This window comes from Stigmatopora argus, chromosome 23, assembly GCF_051989625.1.
Source record: "Stigmatopora argus isolate UIUO_Sarg chromosome 23, RoL_Sarg_1.0, whole genome shotgun sequence".
Classification (NCBI taxonomy): Eukaryota; Metazoa; Chordata; class Actinopteri; order Syngnathiformes; family Syngnathidae; genus Stigmatopora; species Stigmatopora argus.
The window spans coordinates 6,754,112-6,780,996 of NC_135409.1; the positions used below are offsets into that span (position 1 = coordinate 6,754,112).

At 42.9% G+C, this 26,885-nt stretch overlaps 1 protein-coding gene and 1 long non-coding RNA gene across 8 annotated transcripts in view; one reads left to right on the forward strand and one right to left on the reverse strand.

Moving 5' to 3' along the window:
* LOC144069193 (uncharacterized) overlaps positions 1-26,885 on the reverse strand; it is a 128,594-nt gene that overhangs the window by 75,831 nt on the left and 25,878 nt on the right. For 4 of the 7 annotated variants that reach the window (XR_013298408.1, XR_013298406.1, XR_013298405.1 and 1 more), the window contains exons 5-8: positions 25,372-25,506; positions 23,599-23,659; positions 8,137-8,276; positions 4,999-5,113 (exon numbers count right to left, since the gene is read on the reverse strand). This is a non-coding gene — a long non-coding RNA (uncharacterized LOC144069193). Of the gene's footprint in view, positions 1-4,998; positions 5,114-8,136; positions 8,277-23,598; positions 23,665-25,371; positions 25,507-26,885 lie in introns of all 7 variants that reach the window. The other 3 variants (XR_013298407.1, XR_013298409.1, XR_013298411.1) reach the window with 3 other exon arrangements.
* Positions 12,610-21,037, forward strand: gpr37b (G protein-coupled receptor 37b). Its single transcript, XM_077594493.1, has 2 exons — positions 12,610-13,931; positions 20,147-21,037. Exons 1-2 carry the CDS (start codon positions 12,972-12,974, stop codon positions 20,966-20,968), a joined length of 1,782 nt encoding a protein of 593 aa, XP_077450619.1. The 5' UTR covers positions 12,610-12,971; the 3' UTR covers positions 20,969-21,037.

Consider the following 26,885-nt stretch of genomic DNA (forward strand, 5'->3'; position numbering starts at 1 on the left):
CTAATATTGACCCCGGTCCTTTTTGCTCCCCCTGGAGCCGCATTTTTTTTTAAAATATTTTCCCACCACAGAGCTGTCACAAAGATGAATTGGCTAAGCAACAGAGCTGAGGATCTATCGGTGGCGCCTTCAAAATAAGCAGCCGTACTGGAAGCGCTTTAGAGGCGTGCTAGGCAGGAAATAGAAGTCTGATAATCCCAAATGCCTCTTGGCCACTATGGACACCCTCCCTAGACAATATGTTCTTCTTCTTAAAGCACAGGCCCTGTGAATTGTTCGTTTCCTGACTCTCAAGAGGAGTACGTCAGTCCCAGATGACGATGCTGCCCAAGTGGAACCTTTACATCGGCCCGCATTCTGACATTCTTTCAATCAGCAAAGTGAGAAATGACATCTCCGAGCCGCAGGAAATGGTTCCTCCCAATCCCACGGGAGCCCATTAGACTAAAAGACACATACTAAATGCATTTTGCATTCCTTTGGACTTCTCGTCTCCACAACTGAAAGTGAAACGATTCAACAAATCATGAAACGTGTGGTTTTTCTTTCCATTTTATCCAACGCCCCCTCCCTTTACTCCGGTGTAATAAAGACATTGAGAAAATGGAGGCAGAATATGTACGAGGCAAGGTGTTTGAGACGACAGAATGAAGAAGCGGGTGGGGGGAAGCCTACATTATGTAATGCCATGGTCTCAGTGCTTTTTAGATGTCAGTAAATGCGCGGGTGTGAACACTATACATCCGCAGTATTACCAGGGCGGCTACGTGAAGGGGAAAAGCAAATAATGGTCCCACAGCACCATCTGTTGATTGCTCTGGGGCAACAAGAAAACCACCCTTGCAGGTTTTTATTGGACTTGGCTGCTGCGACCAGGGGCATCAAGAGTGTCTGATAGGAGTCGCAAAGGATGCTCATTAATGTAGTAGACATTAAGCAATAAAAAAAAAAAAAACAATCTCAAACTAGAAGGAGGAAATCATTTTCATACAGATTAACGTTAACAATATGCAGACACTACTTGACTTTTTTTCCTTGGGAGTCAAAATGGATTGGACGACAGTAGGAAATAAAGGCCTATCATTGGAGATGTCATATTTCACTGCCAGCCCTCCCTAAAGCACAGGGGCTCGCTTTCAAGGCAACAAGGGAGACAATTACTGGGAACGTGACAAATTCATTTCCAACTAGCGGGTCATGTTTTCCCTCACTTTTTGCAGCCGGTGACATTTTCAGCTGGCAGTCTTTTGGCAGAAAAGCTCTCACGGCCTTTCAATCAATACGTCCTCATTGATCAAGGAGCCATTAAACTTAGGCGATTAGACGCAAAGCTGGTAACACGTTCCCTCGCCGGTAGGTTACGAGCACGGTAATGTCCTGAAATTATCGATCGGACCGGAGAAGCCCACACATCCACGCGGCGGCTGAAACAAAAGGAAAAATGGACGAGAAAAAGAAAAGGCTGCCAGAAATCAATATTTATTTTACCCAACGGATGGCACATTGAAAATCCTGTTAGCAGGGAAATTCTATTCATCACGTTAACAACAAGCCGTTTTATTCCCAGTCGCTCTGCTTTCTCACAACAATTCCGATTGAACGACGCTAGCATGACCACACTAAAAATGCCACGATTCTTAGGAAAAGTAATCCCTTAACAACTTGAACAATTCCTTTTGATGATGTGTTATTTTCCCAACATGGCATTAAACATGATCTCTGGGCATCATAAATGACTCGCACCCAGCGAAAAGTCACCCCGACACAAATGTATCCTCCAGAGGAAACGCCGCATGAGCATGTTCAGCAGTGGCGAGGAAAAAATATTCCCAAGGGGGACGCGAGCTGCCTTATAATTGGCGACAGCCTTCAAATGGGGACTCCTATTGAATTTCGATTCTTTCCTTATTAGGACGGTGGAGGGAAAGAAGCGCGGATATGCGGAGCCTTTGATCGACTTTGCTCTTAATAGGAGTTTTTCTGGCTCACTTTCTTGTTCTCGGCGACTTTCTGCAATGCGCATGGGATGCCTTACTGTGTGAAACCGCTAAAAATCATCATTACTGCGGCGGAAATACCCAGGTGCCATTTTAATCGTTGGCCGCCATTGGCCATCATCCACGTCCGATTCGTTTTGACTGGCAGGGCTGCCGGCCTTAGCGAGGTCAAAGTGGACATCTATTGAGGTCAATGTCGAGCTCACTTCAACTTAGTCCCTTTGCATCAAAATGCCAAAGTAAGACTTTTTATCATTACCGTATTTTCGGACAGAGAAAATGAGGACTTTGATGGATTTGTGGGTGATGATGACGTGAGTACGCTGTAAAATGGCTAAATAAAGTACAACCGAACTCAGTTTTGCTTCCGTTGCCTTTTTAAAAACTTGTTTTTAGCGTGTGTCCGTATGTTTAAGCTGGTGTATGTTTTGCCATGCCTGGCTGCGTCTATAAAAACGGTGCGTCCTTTGTGTGTGTAAAATACAGAGACAAGAACATCGAAAACATGATTCGAGACCAACAAGCATTGCTACTTATTAAATTAGCCAGGACTAGGACAGAGCTAACAAAAAAAAAACATAAAAGACGTACTTGAGTATTATTCACAAGCCTAACCAAACTATACATTAAAAAAAGTGTGACTTATTGTCCGGAAAATACGCCATATGGCACTTTCACAGAGAGAAAAACACCAAAAAGGAGGCACCACTCTTAATTTTATGATACACACTACAACCAATGGACCAGTTTGCATTGTGCCAGTGGTCGGAAGAAATGTAAATAAAAGTTAGTTGAAAGGACTCCGCTTTAAAGAGGATGCACGGCCTTAACTCTCCTAAACTCATTCATCCATTTACATGCACTCTAACGCTACTTTTCCCCACACGTTGTTATTAAGTAAGTCTGCCACCACACAAATGACAACAAATGCTCTCACCCACAATGCAAATAAAGCATAATGGTGCATATTAGCCATCTTGTGGGGAAGACCATAAAACAGCTCCCAATTACGCAGCGGGGGAAAAAAAGCAAACAGTTGTTTAGCCTATGCAACAAAGCTACCGTTAAATAGTTGATGATGCTTTGGTTGAACATGTTGATATTTAGAAACTGAATTTTAAACTTATGGGCTGCCATTGACAGCCACAAATTGTCATCCAAAATTTCTTATGGGGTGAATCAATGCACTTAACCCTTATAATTGTTTTTGAGGGGTCAAAACAGGGCATGCAAAAATCAATTGTACTTTTTACATAGTGCATCTCTGCCTGAAAAGAATATATACTGCCAGAATAAAGTATTTGAAGCCTGAATTCAACCATAGATCAAATTTAATCCACCAGCAAAAATGTGGGGAGATTTCTAATACAATACTTTAAATATACACTATAATAAAAGAGCTTCATTGCACTGTTTTGTCAGCACGGAATTGAAGAAAGACAAAAATACAATCTTTCATCTGTCACTAAAAATATTGGGCTGCCCTGTTCTTTGCAGCAACAATGTGTACCACATTTTGGCACATTGTTCTCCTATTTTTATGAGTTCCTGTCTCCTGGAGAGCTTCCCTATTATTACCCTCGCATTTACCCGTCAGTTGCGTCCATTTTGGGGCGACCTGGCCATTATTTGGCGTTAAAAAAAAAGAATATTGCACTTTTTTTTTAAATGCATATACATCACGATGTCAAAGCAGAGCAATCATGAAGGAGAAAAGTTACCATCAAACACGCCTAAATTGCACTGCAGAGTAGTAAAATGGAATGTTTGCCTTACCTGAAAAAAATGCTCGCGTCGTTTCCACGCTGTTGCACAAACAAATAAATTGCATTGTTTGATGCACGATCGACGCGTCCAAAAAAAGTCAAACAATTCACTGATCGTTTTTCTTCATAATCGGGATGATTCCATTTTACCCTGCAGGAGTTTCGAGGAGGGATTTGTTTGTTCTTGATATTTCGGCTTTTCCGGCGACCAAAGTGATCACGAAAGGTTAATTTTAACATTGCAATAGTTTCTTTTGGCTATTGGAGTCTGATTTAATGTTAGAAATATTGCTTAAAGGATCAAACTAAACTAGTAAACAAAACGGATGTCCTGCAGAGCGTCTCAGTGCTTCTGATTGCAGACGATAAACAGGTGGTCATTCGGGAGAAAATAGCACAACGTTGTGGACAGGTGGGGAACTGCAGTAATGGAAAATTTCAATCATCATAAAATGATATTATTAGCGCTGCGTTCTAATTCTCCAATGTGAAATGACTATATTAAAGCTAACAATACAGGACAATGAAGCTCTTTTATTATAGTATATATTTTAAAACTAGTATTGGAAATCTCCCCACATTTTTTGCCGGTGGATCAAATTTTTAATCTATGGTTGAATTCAGCTCTGGGGTCCTGGGTTCAAATCCAGATCGGTCCACTTGTGTGGAGTTTGCATGTTGTCACCAGGCCTGCGTGGGTTTTCTCCGGGTACCCCGGGTTCCTCCCACATTCCAAGAACATGCATAGAACATATGCAGGATGCGCTTGGCCGGGAAAGGTGTCTGTTGATCGGGCAGGAGTAGGAGGACGAGTCGGTCCCGGTGCTGGGGTTGAGCCACCGGGGCGGCAGAATGCGCTTGGCCGGGAAAGGTGTCTGTTGATCGGGCAGGAGTAGGAGGACGAGTCGGTCCCGGTGGGGGAAAAAAAAAAAACTTATAAAAAAATTTAAAAATCTGCGTTTCAACCCAGTTGGACAAAGTGACTGGCGTATAATACATTTAAAAAAAATAATGTCCAAAAATATATTGTGTATTTTAAAGTCAAATGATTGCAAGTGTGCCTTTTCCAATGACTCAATGTAATATTTTGCCTTCCATCAACTGCAACAGCCATCATGTGCACTTCTCCCCATTTTTAGCATCACTTCCTCTCCCCCCTCCTCAATCAGGCCGCAGATTCACGAAGGTCACCCACGAGATAAATGCAATCCGTATCCGTCTGGCATCTGGCTCACCTGCAGATTGCTTCTGGCCGTAGTCACGCCTGCAGACAAGTCACCTCTCACCCTCGCTTTTGTCTTCAATCTGCCTTTCAAAAGAGGTCGACTTCAATCCCGCTGTGAGGCGAACCTATACCGAGAGATAAAATGAACATTCAATTCAGCACGGCCATCCTGGCGGTTGGATTCCAGGCTACGGTTGTCCACTGTTGAGGCGCCCTTGGGCAAGGCGCTGAACCCTAAATGCCTCCAATGGCATCATCATTGTTGGTGAATGTGAAGAAAAACATAAATGGATAAATGCACTCTCCAAATAGCATTCACTGACAATGGGTCTAAACATTAAGACATAGGTGTCAAAGTGGCGGCCCGGGGGCCAAATCTGGCCCGCTGCATCATTTTGTGAGGCCCGAGAAAGTTAATCATGAGTGCCGACTTTCTGTTTTAGGATCAAATTCAAATGGTTATAGTACATTACATATCCTGATTTTGCCTTTTTTTTAAATCAATTATTGCAATGTTTTAATAAAAAAAATTTCTTTTAAGTTTTTAGTTCAAAAAGCATTTTGTAAAATCTAAAAATAAATATACAATTATTTTCCGTTTTCTACTTTAATATTGAACATAATTTAAAAAAAATATTTTGTTTGCCCACATGAAATGGAGTTGAGGTTAATGCGGCCCGCGAACCAACCCGAGTTTGACACCCTTGCATTAAAATAACGTCTACTCTACTTAAAGAGGTTTTAAACTCAAATGGATGATTCTCTTCTAAATGCATGGAATCTGTTTGAGAAGAAGTTAGTGAACCTCTTGAGTTATAGGCAGAAACTGTTTGGGGCTGAAGTTTTTTTTGGAAGTGGGATTTAAAAATGGTCCTCATCATTAATCCAAGTCCAGCGTCGTCACTGCGTCCTGCCACAACTGTAAAGGTCATCCAGTTTTTCACTTTAGCAAGAAACAACACCACAATGCCTTTTAATATGCTTATTTATCAGACCCCAAATGCACTAAACAACACGGTGACGTTATTTAAATGAACGAAAAATGCGGGGATGAAAAAAGACTTCATTAGCAGCCATACAAATGTAGACCTATTTGCAATTCAATACAACTGAACTGGACTAATCACATCCTTTTTTTGCTGTCATTGTGTTATTTCGCCCCCCAAAAAATGAGACGCTTAACCTTGGGTGTCATAAAACGCCACATCGGCCACCACGGCAAATCGTCGCGCATTCGGCAAATACGCCTTCCCTCTCCTGAAATGAGTTTAAATAAGGCCGTTTAGGTGTAAGTGTGGCACTTCATCACTTCCCGGCGCAATCATTACCGACGCACAAGTGGCTGGCTCGCTGAATTATGCATGTTTGTTTGTTGGTTTCATTACACAAACAGGCGTCTGAGGCGGAATAATGGAGGATTTCCGAGTATTATGATGTGGCATTTCTTCATACTTTGTGTTTAGAGAGAAGATGAGCACTCGGGGGGGCCTCTTGGCACCACGTGAGCTCCATTGTCATGCACAGCTTCATTTTCTTATTTCTGCTCCCATGATCCATCACTTGAACTGGCTTTTATGTGCCGGTTGGGACTGAACGTTGGTGAAAAATCCAATTCATATATTTAGTTGTAAAATAAATAAATAAAAGGAATGATGATGCATCCATGAACCGTGTTTTGTAGTATTTATGAGTGGATGTGAGATGAATTCTGGTGCATGCTTTTTTTACTGTGTGATTGTGAGAGATCACTGTTATATTTGCCTTTTACGACAGTTCATTTTTCCATCCTTTCATAACCAAGCGCTCCAGTACTTTTCCTCCAGCTCTCATCTAGGCTCTCATTAGCTGATGCAAGCAGTCTATTTTCCAAGTCTGATGTGCAACTTGATGAGAAAAGCTGCTTTGAGAGCGCAGTTTGATGGACATGCAAGCATGGCTTGGTGCTTTCAGGCTTGTCAGCTATATGGCCCAATTTCCAGCAGGACTTTGGAGGCCAACTGTTCAACCTCTCCATCAACTTCTGGAGAACCCAGTGGTGCCTAATGAGCTGCAGTGCAAACACCTGCCTGCTCTAAAAACCAACCCACATGCTGTAATGCACAGGTGTCAAAGTGGCGGCCCGGGGGGCCAAATCTGGCCCGGGAAAGTAAATCATGAGTGCCGACTTTCTGTTTTAGGATCAAATTAAAATTAAGATTATAGATGTGTATAAAATTTCCTGATTTTCCCCCTTTTAAATCAATAATTGTATTTTTTTAATCATTTTTTCTGTGTTTTTAGTTCAAAAATCATTTTGTAAAATCTAAAAATATTTTTAAAAAAGCTCAAATAAACATTGTTTTAGATCTATAAAAAAACTGAATATTCAGGGCTTTTAATATAGTTCTTTTAATCAATTTATAATAAACAAATCTAAATATTATATCTAAAATGGTCCGGCCCACATGAAATCGAGTTGACGTTAACGCGGCCCGCGAACCAACCCGAGTCTGACACCCTTGGTATAGATGTATATTAAATTTCCTGATTTTCCCCCTTTTAAATCAATAATTGAAATTTTTCAATCCATTTTTTTCTTTGTGTTTTTAGTTCAAAAATCATTTTGTAAAATCTAAAAATATAGAAAAATATTTTCTGTTTTCCACTTTAATATGGAACATAAAGAAAAATGTGGTTTCCTTTTGCAATGAAAAACAAATGATTAAATAAATGATTTTCCCTTACTAAGAATAAAAAGCTCAAATAAACATTTTAGATCTATTAAAAACGGAATATTCAGGTCTTTTGATCTAGTTCTTTTAATCCATTCATAAAAATATATCTAAATATTATATCTAAAATGGTCCAGCCCACATGAAATCGAGTTAACGTTAATGCGGCCCGCGAACCAACCCGAGTCTGACACCCTTGCTGTAATGTAATGATAGCAAACTGGAATTCCCTTTTCCAGTGATTGGCTGCCATTGACTTGTCTCAACTGAAGTGGATTGCGGACAGATGCTTGGGGAGCTCTGCCGTAGGAGACTTTAGTTTTTACTGTCATCCTTCACCATTTATATCTAGGCAACACTGCCACCTGCTACCTATCCCAGGAATCACACAATCAGATTGGATTATATTCAGTGTAGTATGTCAAACTGAATCCTACCCCTGCAAAGGCTCTTGAAGGCAGCAGACGAGTCTTTTGAAAAGCATCGGAAGAGGTCTCATGCTATTGGAGGATGCACAAAGAGGCGGCAGTGTCAAGCTGACCTCCATCAAAGAACACTTCAGACCTGACCTCAGCGTCTGCGAGAAGAAGCATCAGCAACATAAGAATGGAATCATTGCAGTGACCCTCAATTAGGCCCCAATCAGGTCTTTTAGTCACACCAAATTTGCTGAAGTAGACGCAATTAACATCATTCACACTTCACTGAAAACAACTGCGGCGTATCAAGCAGACAATTTGTGGCCATTGTGTCTCATTAGGTTTAATTGGTACTGCAACACTACAGTGCTGTGACTTTAACTCATTAGAATTGGAACAAAATAAATCCTGCCAAGAAGATCCTGTGAAACTGGAAAGATGTCACTCATACCTCAGGGCAATTTAGAGTGTTCAACCAGCCTCCCATGCATGTTTTTGGAATGTGGGAGGAAAGCGGAGTACCCTGAGAAAACCCATACAACCCCGGGGAGAACATGCAAACTGCCTTGGATCGAACCCATGACCCCAGAACTGTGAAGCCGATGTGCTAACCACTCATCCATCAAGCCAACCCGCATTTAGATATAACCAGTGGTGTGCCGTCAGGGCCTTCAAGCCCTTCTCTGCTGGCATGAGAAATATCTGAATCACAGTTTCATTGAACAACATGCTGTAACATGTTTCTAGTTTTACCATCGTTTTTCTTCAGTTTAAATTCCTTGCAATTATCGGATATGCAAACACGTTATTCCTGTATATAGGCTTTCCATGGAAAGCTTCTGTGAACCTTCCCAGAAATGTGCAACACCCTGCTGATAATGTGTGGGTGAGTGGACAAAATATCAGTGGTGTGCCGTCAGGGCCTTCAAAGCCTTCTCCGCTGGCCTAAGAAATATCTGAATCACAGACTGATGCTAATTATATTTTGTCCATGGATAGTGATAGGTTTATTATTAATACACTTTAATCAAAATAGGGAGACATCATTAACATATACTGGCTACAACTTGCAAGGAAAATCACTACCAACTCGCCCTCGTCCAGGATGATTCTAAAGAAATGGCATCTTCCTCTGTTAATTTAGTCGGCGCATAATCAAAACATTTGAGGTAATCTGATTCAAACAATTGCATAAGCTAACCGAATAACACCATTAAGGTCAAAAAAACAACTGCTCATATTAGATCGGAACCAAAAACACCTGCGTAAGAATTTGCACAAGTAAGCATACAAGGTGACCCGAGCGGATCAGAAACCAAAACAACTGTGTAAGAATTTGCACGAATAAGCATAATAATTTCTTTATAAGGTAAACAGAGCGACCGTATTTTTTAAAGTATTTTCTGAAGTTAATTCGATTATCTCCATCTGCCGGAATCCAAGTCAAAGCAATTCAAAAGTCCCTTGTAGATCTTCATTGCCAACTCAGATCAACAGTCATCGGCCTGGAACATGGTGATCTGTTCAGTCAATAGTACCGAAAACAATTAACTGGCCTCGAAAGCAGCTGTGGGGGGAAAGTGTCCTCGAGCTTACTCGGTCCCAACATAAAGCACAAATTAATTTATAGCTTCATTACCTAATGAACATATGCTTAATGAACATATAGTAACATCCCAGAATAAACCCAACAGATAGTTATTAAATAATTCCAAATTAAAATAGTTTTTGAGGGTTGGATTGATTCTGAAGGCGTCGCTAGAAAATTCACGGACCGCCGCTGGATATAACTATTTAGCGCAGGCTGTCAGTTTTTTAGTCATAGCCAGAAAGGGAACAGGGAAGGACTGGTGCTGGCAGAAAAATACGAATACTGATCCACACTATTAATAATTCACCTCAGTATCATGTTACTTTGACAACCTAAACTCACGATCCCCTGCAGCCATTTTGCCCGAAAACCAGGACCCCTAGAGGCTCGGGTCCTGTGAGATCATTTTCTACCATGCCTTTCCCAGTTATGATGGATTGGACTTTCTCCTCCCCAAAAATGTTCACCTACAGTAAATAAACAGCAGATGGTAGCATTGACAAACTAACACAATGAAAGCATTGCCAGTCTGAAACAATGACATCTTTCTTAACCCTTTCTAGAGCAAGTGCGGACATGGCATCCACATGCATATACATCCCAGTCAAAATTGATACTATTGGACCATCCTGTGTTTTCAACACGCTCGAGTACGCTAAAAATCTACGCATAAAATTCAGCTGTGCACATTTGCACAAATTCCTGCTTTTTTGCCTGTGTGCAAGTGTGTGTGTGTGTGTGTGTGTGTGTGGACTTGACACACACAAACATAATTCCATGTACATACTAGTTTGCAGTGGTGTGCCGTCAGGGCCTTCAAGGCCTTCTCTGCTGGCCTAAGAAATATCTGAAGCACAGACTGATAATTATATTTTGTCCATAAATACTTATTAAATAATTCCAAATTGTCTGTTAGCTTCCTTTCATTGCTTGTCCCCCTGGTTGCACTGCTTCCAGATGTGTGTTTTCATATTGAAGCATTTAACCAATCACATTTCAGCCATTATTTGTTGCCAGGGTCAGAAATCTGCCTCAAGGCCTTCACAATCAGTTCTGCGGGCTCTGCTGCATTAAACAAGCGTCGATAAGACTGTTGCTTTAACCAATCAGATTTCGACTCGGCAACAGCACAATGCCTTCTCGCAGGCGCAGGGATACGTCATTGCCTTCTCGCAGGCGTAGGGATACGTCATCGCTTTCACCAACTATGATTGGCTAGTGATAGAGTGGACTAGCCAGAGCTACCAAACTGTATCTGGAGCGAGCTGCACAAGCAAATATATTGTTGAGTTGATTTAAAGCCATTTTCAAGACAGACTTTTCAAGAAAAAAAAGCTGGGCATCATTAAGAAAGATCGGACAACTCCAAAGCAAGCAAGCCTGTCACAACCGGGAACGAACATTTTCAGCGCTAAATCGAATAAAAATGTATGCCAGAAATACGACAGGACAGGCTCGACTTTTGAAAAGAAGGAAGAAAGAAAGGAGGATGGATATTGTGTACAGTTAAAAAGGATTTTTGGTGAGTAAAGTATGGCTATATTCCTAAATAATATTTCAATTGTGTCGTAGGGTCACGTTCTGATGGCTTGGCTGCAGTAGGTTTTATAGCCATAAAATAGTTTTTGCTGAAGGCCTCACTAGGGAATGCACGGACCGCCACTGCTAGTTTGCCTTGTGGCGCCTCCTTTTAAAGGTATTTCAAGGTCAGAATCGTTTCAAGGATTTAACCTGCGCAGAATAAATGAACACAATATGCGAGGTTGCACCAATGGGAATTTTTAGGCTCTATAAGCTCCAATCCAGGGCTTTTCTTTTTGTAAAGCTGCTAACTTCTTTAAATCCAGTGCTGTTCCTCACTGGATGAAGGTCAATGGAGATATTGGCTGAAGGGAGTGCAAATGAAGCAAAAGTTGGCTGGGAACATGGCCCCCCGCCTCCAGGTTGGACTGGCTGTGATGGTTTATTTGAAGTAGAAGGTCACTGGCTAGGAGGGGGGGTCACGTTCTGATTGGTTGGCGGGCCACGTTCATGCCAACAAGATCTCATGTGGGCCAGAAGCGTTTATTTTTGGGCCATAAAAAGGTAACTTAATGGGGCTAAAAGATGACCATCCGTGCACGACCAGTTTAAGTGAATTGTACTATTGTCAACCACTAGTTATGTGTTACTTTGTTAATAGATGGCGAATTAGAAGAAATAAAACATTTTTTCCAATCCAATATCCTGTTTTTGGTGTTTTTTCAGAGGGCTGGAACGAATTAATTTGTTTTCCATTCATTTCAATGGAAAATGTCCGCTCGAGTTACGAGAATCTCGTCATACGAGCTCAGTTCCGGAACGGATTAAGCTCATATCTCGAGGTACCACTGTAACACATTTGTACCCCTGTTAAAACCATGAATATGGAGGTGAAAATTGTGAATCAGGCGGTGGCTTATACTAGAGAAATTGTACAATTCAACGATTTCAAGACTACAGCTTATCCGCGGCTAATATGCGAGACAATACGGTATTTGGGTAAGGCAAATAAGAACCGATGCATGATCAACTGCTCAAGCCTATCTCATGTTGTGTTCCAAAAAAAATCCCTCACTCTCTAGTTATCACTGCTCCTCCTCTACGTGACAGAAAGAAATGGACTTTTTTTCTGCATTTATCAATGCGGGCGTGGCAGCCATGTCCGCCAGAGGCAGCGGCAAAAGAGAGGGGGTCTGCAGCCGAGGTCTGCCCTGGGGCTTGTGGATGCTCTAGTGATAGATGAAGAGTGACAGATCGGGGTTAGCCGCCAGGGGAGTCCATTTTCTTTGCAGTGCACACTGCAATATAGGGAGAAGAGGGGAAGGCGTGATGAGAAGAGAACCTCCTCTCTTTTCCTCAATCCCTCCCTCCCTTTTGCTCTCTCTCTCTCACATTCTGTCTTGCTCTCCACTCTTGTGCATCAGTGAGCTTCAGGCGGCTCCACGCCGCATTGCCGCTGCTCCATCCCACAGCAGGACTAAATCGCAGGACCCGATTTGCACTGGATTTTTCAAACCTTGGTTTTTTTTTCTCTCCTCCACGGATACGCCACATCTTCCCTCTCATCCTCTTCGGTCGACGATGAACGCGGATACGGCACGGCCACAAGTTTGCGCCCGTTCCCCTGTTCTGTCTTGTCTGAGACGGCGAGCTTTCCGCGCTGTCTCCAACATGGGTGTTGACTAAATGGAGGAGCAGAAGAGTACGTGAAGGTGCACTTTGCGGGTTCCCGACTCTCACCATGCAGACGCTCTCACCTGGGCTGTTGTTTGTGTTTTGCCTTCTAAACGCACACGTGTGTTCGCCCGCCAGAAACAATGGTCAAGGGCACGTAAAAGAGGACATAAGCCCACACCCCTCCAGGACTTCCGTCTCGTCGCCGATTCGGCAGAACGGAGCGAGAGACGGATCCGCAGGTGAGTCCCCCTTCGGCCGAGGGGGCGTCGACTCCACGCCCCCTTGGAAACGCTGGGTCGTGACCGGAGCCAGGCGCTTGGCGCGCAACAAGCGAGTCTTGAATAGGACGGCGACGTCCGCGGAGGACGCCGTCTCGCACGGGGACCCGACCCGCCACCGTGGTAAGAGAATCAAGTCGAATGAGGGGCCGAGGAGTGCGGGCGGGCACCACAACGCGCCAAAGACCCCTTTTCTGGGGGAGGGCGATGGAAACGGGAAGGCCACAAAAGAGGAAAAAGCATGGAAGAAAGGGAGAACCCGGCTGAACAAAAGCTCGGGGGTCCTGGCTCAGCCTCCCTCGTCGCCATGGGAACCCATCCCCAAGCCGTTGGCCCTCACGTCCACTGACGCGCCCTTTGACCTTCTCACCAGGAGGCCCGAACTTTTCACATTCCGGGAGGAGAACCCGTGGGACGCCACGCCCATCACGCCTCCCGGCTCGCAGGACTTTGGCGACGAGATCAAGAATCCCTTCTACCCGCTGACCGGCGAGACGTACGGCGCTTACGCCATCACTTGCGTGTCGGGGGTCATCTTCCTCGTGGGAGTGGCGGGCAACATCGCCATCCTCTGCATCGTGTGCCAGAATTACTACATGAAGAGCATCTCCAACTCACTGCTGGCTAATTTGGCGGTGTGGGATTTTGCGCTCATCTTGTTCTGCCTGCCCATGGTGGTCTTCCATGAGTTGACCAAGTCCTGGCTACTGGGGGAGTTCACCTGCAGGGTGGTGCCGTATATGGAGGTAACGTTCATCTTTGTGTCTCTTTCTGTGTCATTTTATCTGGTGACTAGGCAAGAAGAACATTGAAGTACGACCTGACGTCTCCTCAGAGATGTTTGCCTACTTGTACATAATACCTTACCTGTCAACCTCTGCCGATAACTGCCCTTATAAATGATTATGATTCCCCTTACAAACCCCAAAAAAACCTTACAAACACCGTACGAGTCGTACAGTGTTTGTAAGGTTTTTTGGGGGTTTGTAAGGGGAATCATAATCATTTATAAGGGCAGTTATCGGCAGAGGTTGACAGGTATGTAATTAGCATGCTTGCCAGACAAAAAAAAAGTTTGTTTGCAATCTAGCCACGGGCTAATTATCTCTCAGTGGAACACACGCATACCCCAAAACTGTCGTTGTCCCTTAACCCAAATTCAATGTGAGTGAATGCCAGCATCTGGCCTATATTGGCGCAAAACCTTACGCCGTAGATAACGTGGCCTTTAGCCAACCTGGTTTTATTCGACCTTGAATGGAGGGGTGCTACGAGCTGGACAGAAATTTGGGACGCGGCCAGTCTGCATTATTTCAGATAAGCTGCGCTGTCAAGTTGATGGCGAACAGTCGCGCACACAGCAGCACATTCTCATGAAGGGACGCTGGGGACACTATTTAGGTTATTTACTCTCACATATTCTAGCCTAGTAAAAAGGCTCGACTGAAATCTTTTTACATAGTGTACTGGAAAAATACAGCTCGGCTGAGTGTGTGATCGCTCATCCTGATTGACGTCCTTAATGGCTCCTGATCGGGCGAAGAAAACGAGTAGGATTCTTGAAGCGGCTGTTGTTTTGAAGAAAAGCGGCGCAAAATCACAACCAAAACAGGATTTTTTTTCTGGCAGGTAGATGACAAAATGAGATTGACTATAATTCCGAGCAAAAAAAACCCAAAAAAGATACCCAACGCAGATAGTCCAGCTAAGCGTACAATACTGGTAGAAAACGTCAACGAACATTTACAATTTCAAAGTGTGATGGCACAGTAGTTTATAAGATTAAAACGAAGTAAATGTCGCTTGTCTTATTGCTGTAAACCCACTTTATCATGCATTATTTTTTAAACTACAGTGACAACTATTCTGTCTAGATGAATGGGGGCGTATCCCCCCACCCACTAACACATTTCTTTCCATCTGGCTTAATGCTAATTGTCTCTCATCATCACAGAACACAAATCTAACAAGTCCCTCAAGGCGCGTGAATTCCGAGGTGATTCTTTTGGCAGTAAGCCATTGAGACGTTTACTACACAAGCAGCGTGTCATATATCAGATACATCATGAAAAGGGGATTGTTCATTAGGTACACATACTCAGCCAAAAGAGGCCTTCGGAATTCATAGACAATGACGATCATTTTGAAGTGACGCATTTCAAGTGGAGATGAATTAACCGTCACCCTGTAAATGTGAACCTAAACATTGGTGTCAAACATATGGCCTAGGGCAAGGGTGTCAGACTCGGGTTGGTTCGCGGGCCGCTTTAACATCAACTTGATTTCACGTGGGCCGGACCATTTTAGATATAATATTTAGATTTTTTTTTTAATATAAATGGATTAAAAGAACTGGATTAAAATCCCTGAATATTCCGTTTTTTATAGATCTAAAACAATGTTTATTTTAGCTTTTTTATATATATTTTTAGATTTTACAAAATGATTTTTGAACTAAAAACAGAAAAAAAGATAAAAAAATGACTATTATTGATTTAAAAGGGGCAAAATGTGGAAATTTAACATACATCTAAACTTTTCATTTTAATTTGATCCTAAAACAGAAAGTCAGCACTCATGATTTACGGGGGGCATAATTAGAGATACTTAAGTTCATTAAAGTTCCAAGTGAGTAAGTAGTTTTAACCTGAGCAGTAAGTAGTTTTAGTCTGCAAAACGTTGATGCACCCCGTCACGGCATAAAGAGTGCGTACCTTCCCGTTTGTGCGCCATTTAATATACCCCTGCCGTTTAATATACCCGGGTATATTAAATGGGGGGGTATATTAAACAGCAAAATACCGTAACATCTGTTGCATTGGAAATGCATCATTTCAAGTGTTTTGATGTATTTAGCAAGATAGAAGTAATGATTTTTTTTTTAATTGAGAGAACAAACGTCCGGGCAACCAAACGTCCGGCGACCAAACATCCCGCGACCAAACGTCCCGCGACCAAACGTCCGGCGACCAAACGTCCGGCGACCAAACGTCCGGGCGACCAAACGTCCGGGCGACCAAACGTCCGGGCGACCAAACGTCCGGCGACCAAACGTCCGGGCGACCAAACGTCCGGGCGACCAAACGTCCGGTCACAGGCACCAATCAAGGCAGGGAGTCTGGCGAAAACCAGCAAACCAGAGGAAAGACAGTGAGCTTTTTTTTAAAGAGGGCATCCTAGAACTGCAGTCAATCTGCGGGTTGACATGACAACGAGCCGCATTTGTCGGATTGACACCTTCCCATTCGCTCATCTAGTAACATTCAAGCAGTCATTTTCTTGCATGTGTTCGAACAATCTTGTCTGCACATACACATGCAAAAGTAAGTGGGGCGTGCTTATCCAACAGATGGGTGGAATGGCCTTCCCTCCACTGATGGTTGCCCACAGCTGTTCTCCCCGCATCGGCTATCTGTGATTAGACAAAAGCCTCGGGGGAACACAACACAGTGTCGCTCATGCACAGTGCGCACAGTGCTGAAGCATTTTAGGCACATACGGCTTATTTTCTGTGGCTTGCTACGTCTGATGTGACACCCTCTCCACGTCGCATCCTCTCGTTAGTGATTGCTAATTAGACAGCATTTCAATAAGTCTTACAAATACGAGATTTGAATTTGAACGCTAAAGTAAGGAATTATTCGGAGGGGCAAATCTGTTCTAATGACCTTGAAAAGTCACTTTTTCACGTTTTTGTTGTTTTTTTTTTAAATATATATTTATGTATCTGAGGAAAATGTGCCCAAGACCTTGATTTAATTTAATGGAGGAATTTATTGTCCAGAAGAAAGTGCCAGGCAGATGCTATAAAATGCAGAGAGAGGCATTACTAAATGGGGCTTTTGATATTTCATCTCATGAGAGGCTTAACTTACTTAAGCTAATGATTGTATTCCACATTGTTGCGCATTGCGAGAACCCTCATTGCAGTGTATGTTAAACATTATTATGCATATCAACAAATCTATAGCGGCAAAGAAATGCACATTGATACGTGACTAAACACTTTTTATCATGTATAGCAAGGGTGTCAGACACGGGTTGGTTCGCGGGCCGCTTTAACGTCAACTTGATTTCACGTGGGCTGGACCATTTTAGATATAATGTTTAGATATTTTTATCTTTATAAATGGATTAAAAGAACTGGATTAAAAGCCCCGAATATTCAGTTTTTTATAGATCTAAAACAATGTTTATTTTAGCATTTTTTTAAATATATTTTTAGATTTTACAAAATGATTTTTGAACTAAAAACACAGGAAAAATGGATTAAAAATTTTCAATTATTGATTTAAAAGGGGGGAAAATTAGGAAATGTAATATACATATATACTCTTCATTTGAATTTGATCCTAAAACAGAAAGTTGGCACTCATGATTTACTTTCCCGGGCCACAAAAAATGATTTGGCCCCCGGGCCGCCACTTTGACACATGTGGTCTATATAGTGAAACGAATTATGATCATTCAAAATATGATGCCACTTTGGAAAAATCCAAGTTACTAGTCACGTTCAAGACTGTCTTTTATTCATGACTTGCTCATGGCGGATTAATATTGGATTAAAGGAGCCCGTCTTCATTCAACAGGCGTCTCTGATTGGCTGGCGAGGCTAAGAAATTTGGCGTTTGATGCCACAGCGCTTGACCGTAAACGGGGGAAAATTAGGAAATGTAATATACATCTATACTATATTTGATCCTAAAACAGAAAGTCGGCACTCATGATTTACTTTCCCGGGCCACACAAAATGATGCGGCGGGCCAGGTTTGGCCCCCGGGCCGCCACTTTGACACATGTGAAGTATACTATAATAAGTATGCATGCAATACACTATATCGTGTTTTATTTCTTTTTCGTTCTGGAATTATGCTCTGGTGACGTTGCTACAACGACACTTACACAAGATTTTAATTTGTATTTATTGCGTTTGCACACCATCCCCATTCGTCACCTAATAAGTCCAGTGGTCACGTGGTCGAGGAGGCGCCACTACTGCTCGTTAGGACCCAATTATCGATATGAAGCCATTGTGGCACATCGGAGTGGACCTTGAATCATCGGGTTAATGACCTTTTATTAAATAAACGCACAGAAGGGACACTGTTTGTCTGCCTTAACTGCTGCTTATGTGAATGACCGCAAGATGTGCTGCAGGCACATTCTAAAGAAAACGTCCTTATTCATTGAGCGAGGAGAGAAGTCAATTGTGAGAAATTTTGAAATGTGTCCTTTGCCCTTTTGTGGAAGCTACCAGACGGAGTCATACATAGCTAATAAAAGCCATTTGAAAATGTAAATTATACATGGATCAGCGGACTGTTTAAATATAGATATACAACCGCACCATTTCTCATCAGAACAGAAGACGAACTACGTAGACCACATGTGTCAAACTGGCGGCCCGGGGGCCAAATCTGGCCCATCGCATCATTTTGTATGGCCCGGGAAAGTAAATGATGAGTGCCGACTTTCTGTTTTAGGATCAAATTAAAATGAAGAGTATAGATGTATATTACATTTCCTGATTTCCCCCTTTTAAATCATTAATTGTCATTTTTTAATCCATTTTTTCTGTGTTTTTAGTTCAAAAATCCTTTTGTAAAATCTAAAAATACATTTAAAAAAAGCTAAAATAAACATTGTTTTAGATCTATAAAAAATGAGTATTCAGGGCTTTTAATGCAGTTCTTTTAATCAATTTATTAAAAAAATATCTAAATATTATATCTAAAATGGTCCGGCCCACGTGAAATCAAGTTGACGTTAAAGCGGCCCGCGAACTAACCCGAGTCTGACACCCTTGACGTAGACCATCACCAAAATGAATCACTAACTCTGACAATCTATATTTTTGCCCGTTTTTCTTCCCACTTCCACTTTTCCAACGCCGTTTTCTCTGCCTCATCTGCGTGAAATCCTATCTGGGCTTTGTTACACTGCCAGGCTTGACTATTTGAAAGCCACCCCAGAGAAGAAAGCTTGTTTGTGGTGCCCTGACGCTCCCAGATGTGCTGATCAAAGCCACTCCTGTGACAGCATTTAAAAGACGCTCATCTAGCCACGAAAAATTCACCATGATTCTGCATGCCGCTACGTGTGGAAGGTGGCAAGAATAACACATTCCGTGCATTTCCACGGCTGTCGGTACTCGAGTTGATCCGGTGCATATCTTGATGATAATTTTCCCAAATCCTGCTCTGGAATTCCTGTTTCTGCACGTCTTTGCATCCGTTTTTGAGGCAGTCATTGGTAGAAATAGTTAACAATGTAAAAAAAACAAATAGCTGCCTTTTAGAATTGAATTGAAGCCAAGGCTTGCTTGCGTGGGTTTTCTTTAGGTACTCCGGTTTCCCCCCGCATTCAAAATCTGTGCATGCAAGGCTCGCTGGTTGATAGGGCTGGGATGTTGGCTGCCGTCATTAAATACGACAGTCGGGATGACGTGAGAGGAGTGGATGTTTCGTGTAGAACAAGAGTGTGAGGAAGAGATGGAGTGAGGAGGATGCTGGGATCAAGGGCTCTTTTGGCAGATTTGGCCCAATTTGTGTGTGAACAAGACCAGACACAAATGCGCAAGCACGCCCAGCGATCACAGTCAGGCAGCTGCAGTGGAATATATTCTTTGGCAAACGTGCTGTTAATCCAACAGATCCTTTGCAAGAGGCCCAATCCTCCTCCTGAGCTTTAATAGCCGCTGTCAGCCTTGTGTTGAGTGTCAGACATCCTCACCTTGTCTCTTTATTGTTTGCTGCTTGCAAATCTACTTTCACTGGAAAATTCTGCTAAATGGAGATAAAGGCGTCTGCTCATTGTCATGCCGTTGCCAGGATTGAATGGTCGCTTTGTTTACATCGGCGGGTATCGTCCGATTAGCGCCCGGAAAGGCAATCCCGCGGCGGATTTGGTTGTTAATGCGAGCGACGCTAATGCTTATGCTGTGCGTCTCTGCTCCTTGCAGGTGGCCTCCCTGGGCGTGACCACCTTCACCCTGTGCGCTCTGTGCATCGATCGCTTCCGGGCGGCCACCAACGTGCAGATGTACTACGAGATGATCGAAAACTGCACGTCCACCACGGCCAAGCTGGCCGTCATCTGGATCGGGGCGCTCCTGCTGGCGCTGCCCGAGCTGCTGATCCGTCAGCTGGTGACGGAAGAGGCCGAAATACCGGACGGGGTTCCCGAGGAACGCTGCGTGATCCGGATCTCCGCCTCGCTCCCCGACACGCTCTACGTGCTGGGCTTGACGTACGAGGGCGCCCGACTGTGGTGGTGCTTCGGCTGCTACTTTTGCCTCCCCACCCTCTTCACCATCGGCTGCTCGCTGGTGACGGCGCGCAAGATCCGCCACGCCGAGCAGGCCAGCAGCGTGCGCGGCAACAAGAAGCAGATCCGCCTGGAGAGCCAGATGAACTGCACGGTGGTGGCGCTGGCCATCGTCTACGGCGCCTGCGTGGTGCCTGAGAACATCTGCAACATCGTGTCGGTCTACATGGCGGCCAGCGTTCCCGAGAGCGCCGTGTCGGTGCTGCGCCTCCTCTCCCAGCTGCTGCTCTTCTGCCGGGCGGCCGTGACGCCCGTGTTGCTGCTGCTCCTGTGTCGCCCGCTGGGCAGGGCCTTTTTGGACTGCTGCTGTTGCTGCTGCCGTTGCGGGCGCACGCCCTCCTCCGCCACGGCTAGTGACGATAACGAACACGAGTGCACCACCGAGCTGGAGTTGTCGCCGTTCAGCACCATTCGCCGGGAGCTCAGCAATTACACGCCGGCCGGCTCTCATTGCTAAGACTAAACGGTACACGGTCGATTGGTCGCCGGTCTTTTGGTCGCCGATCTCTTGGTCGCCGGTCTTTTGGTCGCCGGTCTTTTGGTCGCCCAGAAGGTTATGATAATTACCATTTAAATCGTTGCTCAAATTCCCTAAATACAAGCTATGAATGACTATGTAGTCATACTTAATGCCCTAGTAATTATTAAGCTAAAGAAAAGCTCCAAATTTCCCGGACTTTTATTGTTTTTTGTTGGAGAACTTGTTAAGACCCTGACTGACGTACCTTCTTAAAGGGACAACGCATGTACATACAAACTCTTCTACATTCACACGTCGGCTCAGTGAAACTGCTCATGGCCATTGTTGGCTTTTATTGATGCGTAGACCGTGTTGTTTTACCTTGTTTTGTCGCCGGTCTTTTGGTCGTCGGTCTTTTGGTTCCCGGTCTTTTGGTCGCCCGTTGTCGTGGTCGGGGCGACCAAAAGACCGGCGACCAAAAGACCGGCGACCAAAAGACGGCGACCAAAAGACGGCGACCAAAAGACGGCAACCAAAAGACCGGCGACCAAAAGACCGGCGACCAAAAGACCGGCGACCAAAAGACGGCGACCAAAAGACCGGCGACCAATCGACCGCACACGGACTAAATTAGGGCTTTTTTAGTCTTTTTTGGCTTTTGCCATTTACATTTGCCACTCCACCTATATAGATCGCGTAAACCAGTGTTTCCCAACCACTGTGCCACCGTGAGCGATGGTCAGGTGTGCCGTGGGAAATGACATCACGGCAAGTCATACATTCGAATATTCGGAGAGAAAAATGATAATATTAAGAGTTTGAAATTGAAATTTAGCCCAAAATAAGTCGACATTGTAATATTACAACATTCAAATTGTAATATTATGAGATGAGAACTGAAAAATCACTCACAATAAATCCATATTATAATGTTACTAGATTAAAATTGAAATATCACCCACAAAAAAAATCCATATTGTAACCTTACTAGATTAAAATTGAAATATCACCCACAAAAAGTCCATATTGTAATATTACAAGATTCAAATGGTCGTAGTACGAGATTAAATTCACTTTAGTTTGACAGGCATCGACTTTTGGCGACATCAAATCTGTGTGACTACAAAACTGCTTTTAGAGATTGAAGTCATTTTAGGAGAAAAAAAACTTTAACTGACCAGAATTAAATCGGCACGTTACGTATTTTTCCATCACATAAACCAGTTTTTTGGGGTCCATGGACATCAACTTTTGGCGACATTGGTGTGAAAAATTCCATATTTTTGGCGTTTCTTTGATAAAACTATGATTGGAATGACTTTATGTTGCAAATAGAGATGAAAATGAGAAGATTTTTAGATGGTGTTTTTGCATTGAAAAAAATCGCTTTGGAAAGTGCCCGAAATAAGAATCTTTTTAGTTAAGAGCTTGTTGGATTTTTTCCCCCTACTTTTAGCCTACATGCTTCAAGTCGGCAAGAGATAAACATAAAACAACCGACGAATACTACAGTGTGTGTGTTTGTGAATGCGGGATTACAATTTTTTGGTGTTTGGCTGTATGACACCTAATTAGAAAAGGTGGATTTCGTTACTGTTATGAGCTGCTTTACTGGCATAAAAAGAGTTATGGATGAAACTACAGACTTTTGAAAACATTTCAATGAAGGAATATGATGAGTTACAGTGCAAAGATCATTTCCCAGCAGGCCTCACGTCTTTAAGGCGCATGCTTCTACAGACACTATAATATATTCAAACACAATTTCCTATACTATATTGCTGCTTGCATTTCTTACACATTTGCATTTTGTTTTGCTTTTTTCAAAGCCTGCCGTACGTCCGACTGGCGACCAGTCGAGCGTGTGACCGATCCCTGACCGGGATAAGCGGGGTTGAAAAATGAATGAATGAATTTCAAAGCTAAATCACCTCACTGTAGCTTGGTTAATGCCGTGTGGTGCTATTCATTCATTCGTGACCGGATGATTCGCCGAAAGACGTTTCGCCGACGGACGTTTCGCCGACGGACAGGTCGCCCAATGGACGTTTTGCCGAACGTTCATCCGGCCGTTCGGCCGAATGAACGTTCGGCAAAACGTCCATTGGGCGACCTGTCCGTCGGCGAAACGTCTTTCCGCGAATCATCCGAGTACCCATTCATTTGATTTTTAGAGTCATTCTTTCAACACCGGTAACAAACCATGTGGTCTGCCATTGCAAAACACACAATGGTTGAAATATTAAATATTCTGGTCAGTTGACACTGCCTGAGAGTACTACAAGACTCTGTTTACATACAAAATCTACTCAAAGTGTACACGCTGTTACGCACATTTCCTCTTATTTGTGAGGGACAATGTCGTGGTCTTACCTTGCACGTTTTGAAGAAATCCAACACAAAGTGTCAAAAAATGGTGGCAATTTTGAGACAGTTATTGTTTAGGATGTCAAGATGGTAAATTGTGCAAGTGAACTTAATGAAGTGTCTACACTGTACATATTTAATGCATTACTGTGTTGGATTTACATTACTGGGCTGGTCTCAGAGAAGCATAACAAGTGGATATAAAAGGTTTTCAACGGGCTCATCAAATGGACTGTGATGGAATAGAAACAAGTACTCACCATGGATTTTACAGGCTGCCCACGAAACTCTTGTATCATAGAATGCCTTGCACTTGGGCCTCTATACTTAAAAAAAACACACACAAACAAACAGAAAAATTCACTCAACTTGGTGCTCTAATGTTGAATGGGTTGTAAACAACAAAGCAATCAGGTCCACATGGAAATGCAAGCAAATGAGCCATAGGCTTCAGTTTTGTTCCAAAAAGAAAATATTATTTGAGTTGAGGACTATACTGATGACAAGAAGAATAAACAATTTTAGAAATACGGATTATAGGCATGTCAAAGTGGCAACTTTGAAATCAATGCGTGTCTTATACAGTGGTACCTCGACATACGATCTTAATCCGTTCCGGGACTGAGATCGTATGTTGAGCTTTTCGTAACTCGAGCGAACGTTTCCCATTGAAATGAACTAAAAACAAATTAATTTGAACATTGAAAAAACACCAAAAACAGGATATTGGATTGGATTTTTTTTTTATTTCTTCTAATTCGCCATCTATTGACAAAATAACACATAACTAGTGGTTTAATAGTAATAAAATGTGTTTAATATAACTAAAATTGGGCGGATTTTGCCGACGGGAGAGGTCGGGGACTTTCCACGACAACGCACTCAGAACGAAACAAACACATTTAAATGAACTTGGATTAATATTTACAGACGCACTCAGACATACGTTTATTGTAACTTTACACGAAACTGAATTCTAATTTTGTTTTAATTTTTTTACCTTCGTTCTGGGCGGGTTAGTTGTTTGCCACGCCTCCACCCTCACGTTCGCTATCGATGGGCTGTTTGCTGTTGTATTCCCTTCAAAATATTCTGAAAATGATGCACACAAATGTCCTCACAATAGGATAACGCACGACCACTTGCCAACGAGAAGTAGTCTTGAATGAGCGATCGCAGGAGCTAACAGGCTAAGGAAGGAATAACAGCCTACCCACGTATTGATTGTGGGTAATGAAGTTTTATTCTGAGGAAGGGTGCCATTGGCTATTGGTGTTGTGTGCACGAGTATACTTCATTACCCAGAAAGCCCTCTTTTTGCCCGCACATGCGCGTTGTGCGTTTCCTGGTCGTAACTCGTCTGAATAAATCGTTCAGTGCTCGTAGATATCTGTTATACACGAAAGAGATGCAGCAAAAAAGACAGTGCCCTACAATGATAAACAGCCTCTCATGTCATGGCCACCTGGCTTGGTCGCATCTCGAAATTTTGACCGTATCGCGGGCGATTTATTCGATCGAATTTTTCATCGTACCAAGAGCATGTCGTAGGTAGAGCTGATCGTAGGTCGAGGTACCACTGTACTGTCAATTTAATAGGGGGTATCTTTTTTTTTAACCCGTTTAAGGACACCTGGGTTAAGTTCATTTTACAATCAAGACAACTGCGAAAAAAAATGGCTAGTTGACATTTCTACTTCTAATCAAAGTCTTAAGGCCAGAAGGCATTGTACTTTTTTTCCTCTCTCAGCACTTTTTCACCCTTTAGGGAATTCTCACTCCATGTCCAAGTCAGCCCCTTATTGATTATGGATAATATGCAATGGGAGATGCTTAAAGTAGCTCTCCGAGAGGTCCTAACTTTGCATGGCTTTTCTCTCCTCAGCTAATTTGCGTTCACTTCACACAGGGGCGGACTCTCACATTGACCAAAATGGATCCAAACAGGCCTTACGATAGATAGTTCACGACCCAGGTGCAATGTTTATAAATACTATGTGTATCACAATCAGTTCAACTGCACTGCCGAATACCTTTCTGTCTGTCTTGTGGTAGCAGCTACTCGTTTCTAGAAGTCCCTCCGACGGTCAGTTTTGGCTCACGAGTGTCGGACAATCCCGAAGATCCATCTTGCGGCGCCGTCCGCCACCGGGGTGCGATGCGCCAACCTGAGAACAAATGGCCGCTGTGGATTACGCCAGCAAAGTCAAACTGACCTCCCAAATGTTGCCCCAATATTCGACGGCGGATTCTAAGTGGTTCGGTGTGTAGTTTTGTGTGGTTCAAAGCGTTGAAGTGATTCTTGTGGCATACAGTATGTATTCTGAGCTGTGAGTGTCCTCTGTTTAGGATTGGTGGCTGCTAATGTAAGCACATGCGCTGTTGTCTTCAACTGCGCTCACTGGTTTCTACATAGCTTTTTATAGCCAAAAAATGTTCCCTTTGTCTATGGAAGAATGGAAAACTGTACATTAAAACCTTCAAAGTAATAGCAGAGCTTCGGTTTTTGTGTTCATTCCATATTACAAGATTCAAATCGTAATATTACGACAGGAAAATTGAAATATCAATCACAGTAAGTCTGCGTTGTAATATTACAAGATTAAAATTGTGATTTACGAGATGAAAATTGAAACATCACCCACAATAAATCCCGATTATACCGTTACTAGATTAAAATTGGAATATCCCGAGATGAAAATTGAAATATCACCCACAATAAATGCAGGTTATAACGTTACTAGATTAAAATTGAAATATCACCCACAAAAAACGGACATTGTAATATTACAAGATTCAAATCGTAATATTGCAACATGAAAATTTAAATATCGCCCACAATAAATGCAGGTTATAATGTTGCTAGATTAAAATTGAAATATCACCTATAAAAAGTCAACATTGTAATATTACAAGATTAAAATCTTAACATTGCGACATGAAAATTGAAATATCACCCACGAGAGGCTTTCAACACAATTCTGCACGAACTGTGTACAATTCTGCACGAACTGTGTACAATTCTGCACGAACTGTGTACAATTCTGCACGAACTGTGTACAATTCTGCACGAACTGTGTACAATTCTGCACGAACTGTGTACAATTCTGCACGAACTGTGTACAATTCTGCACGAACTGTGTACAATTCTGCACGAACTGTGTACAATTCTGCACGAACTGTGTACAATTCTGCACGAACTGTGTACAATTCTGCACGAACTGTGTACAATTCTGCACGAACTGTGTACAATTCTGCACGAACTGTGTACAATTCTGCACGAACTGTGTACAATTCTGCACGAACTGTGTACAATTCTGCACGAACTGTGTACAATTCTGCACGAACAGTGTACAATTCTGCACGAACTGTGTACAATTCTGCACAAACTGTGTACAATTCTGCACAAACTGTGTACAATTCTGCACAAACTGTGTACAATTCTGCACGAACTGTGTACAATTCTGCACGAACTGTGTACAATTCCGTACGAATTGTGTACAATTCTGTACGACATAAATAAACTCAAAACGCCACATCTGTCTGT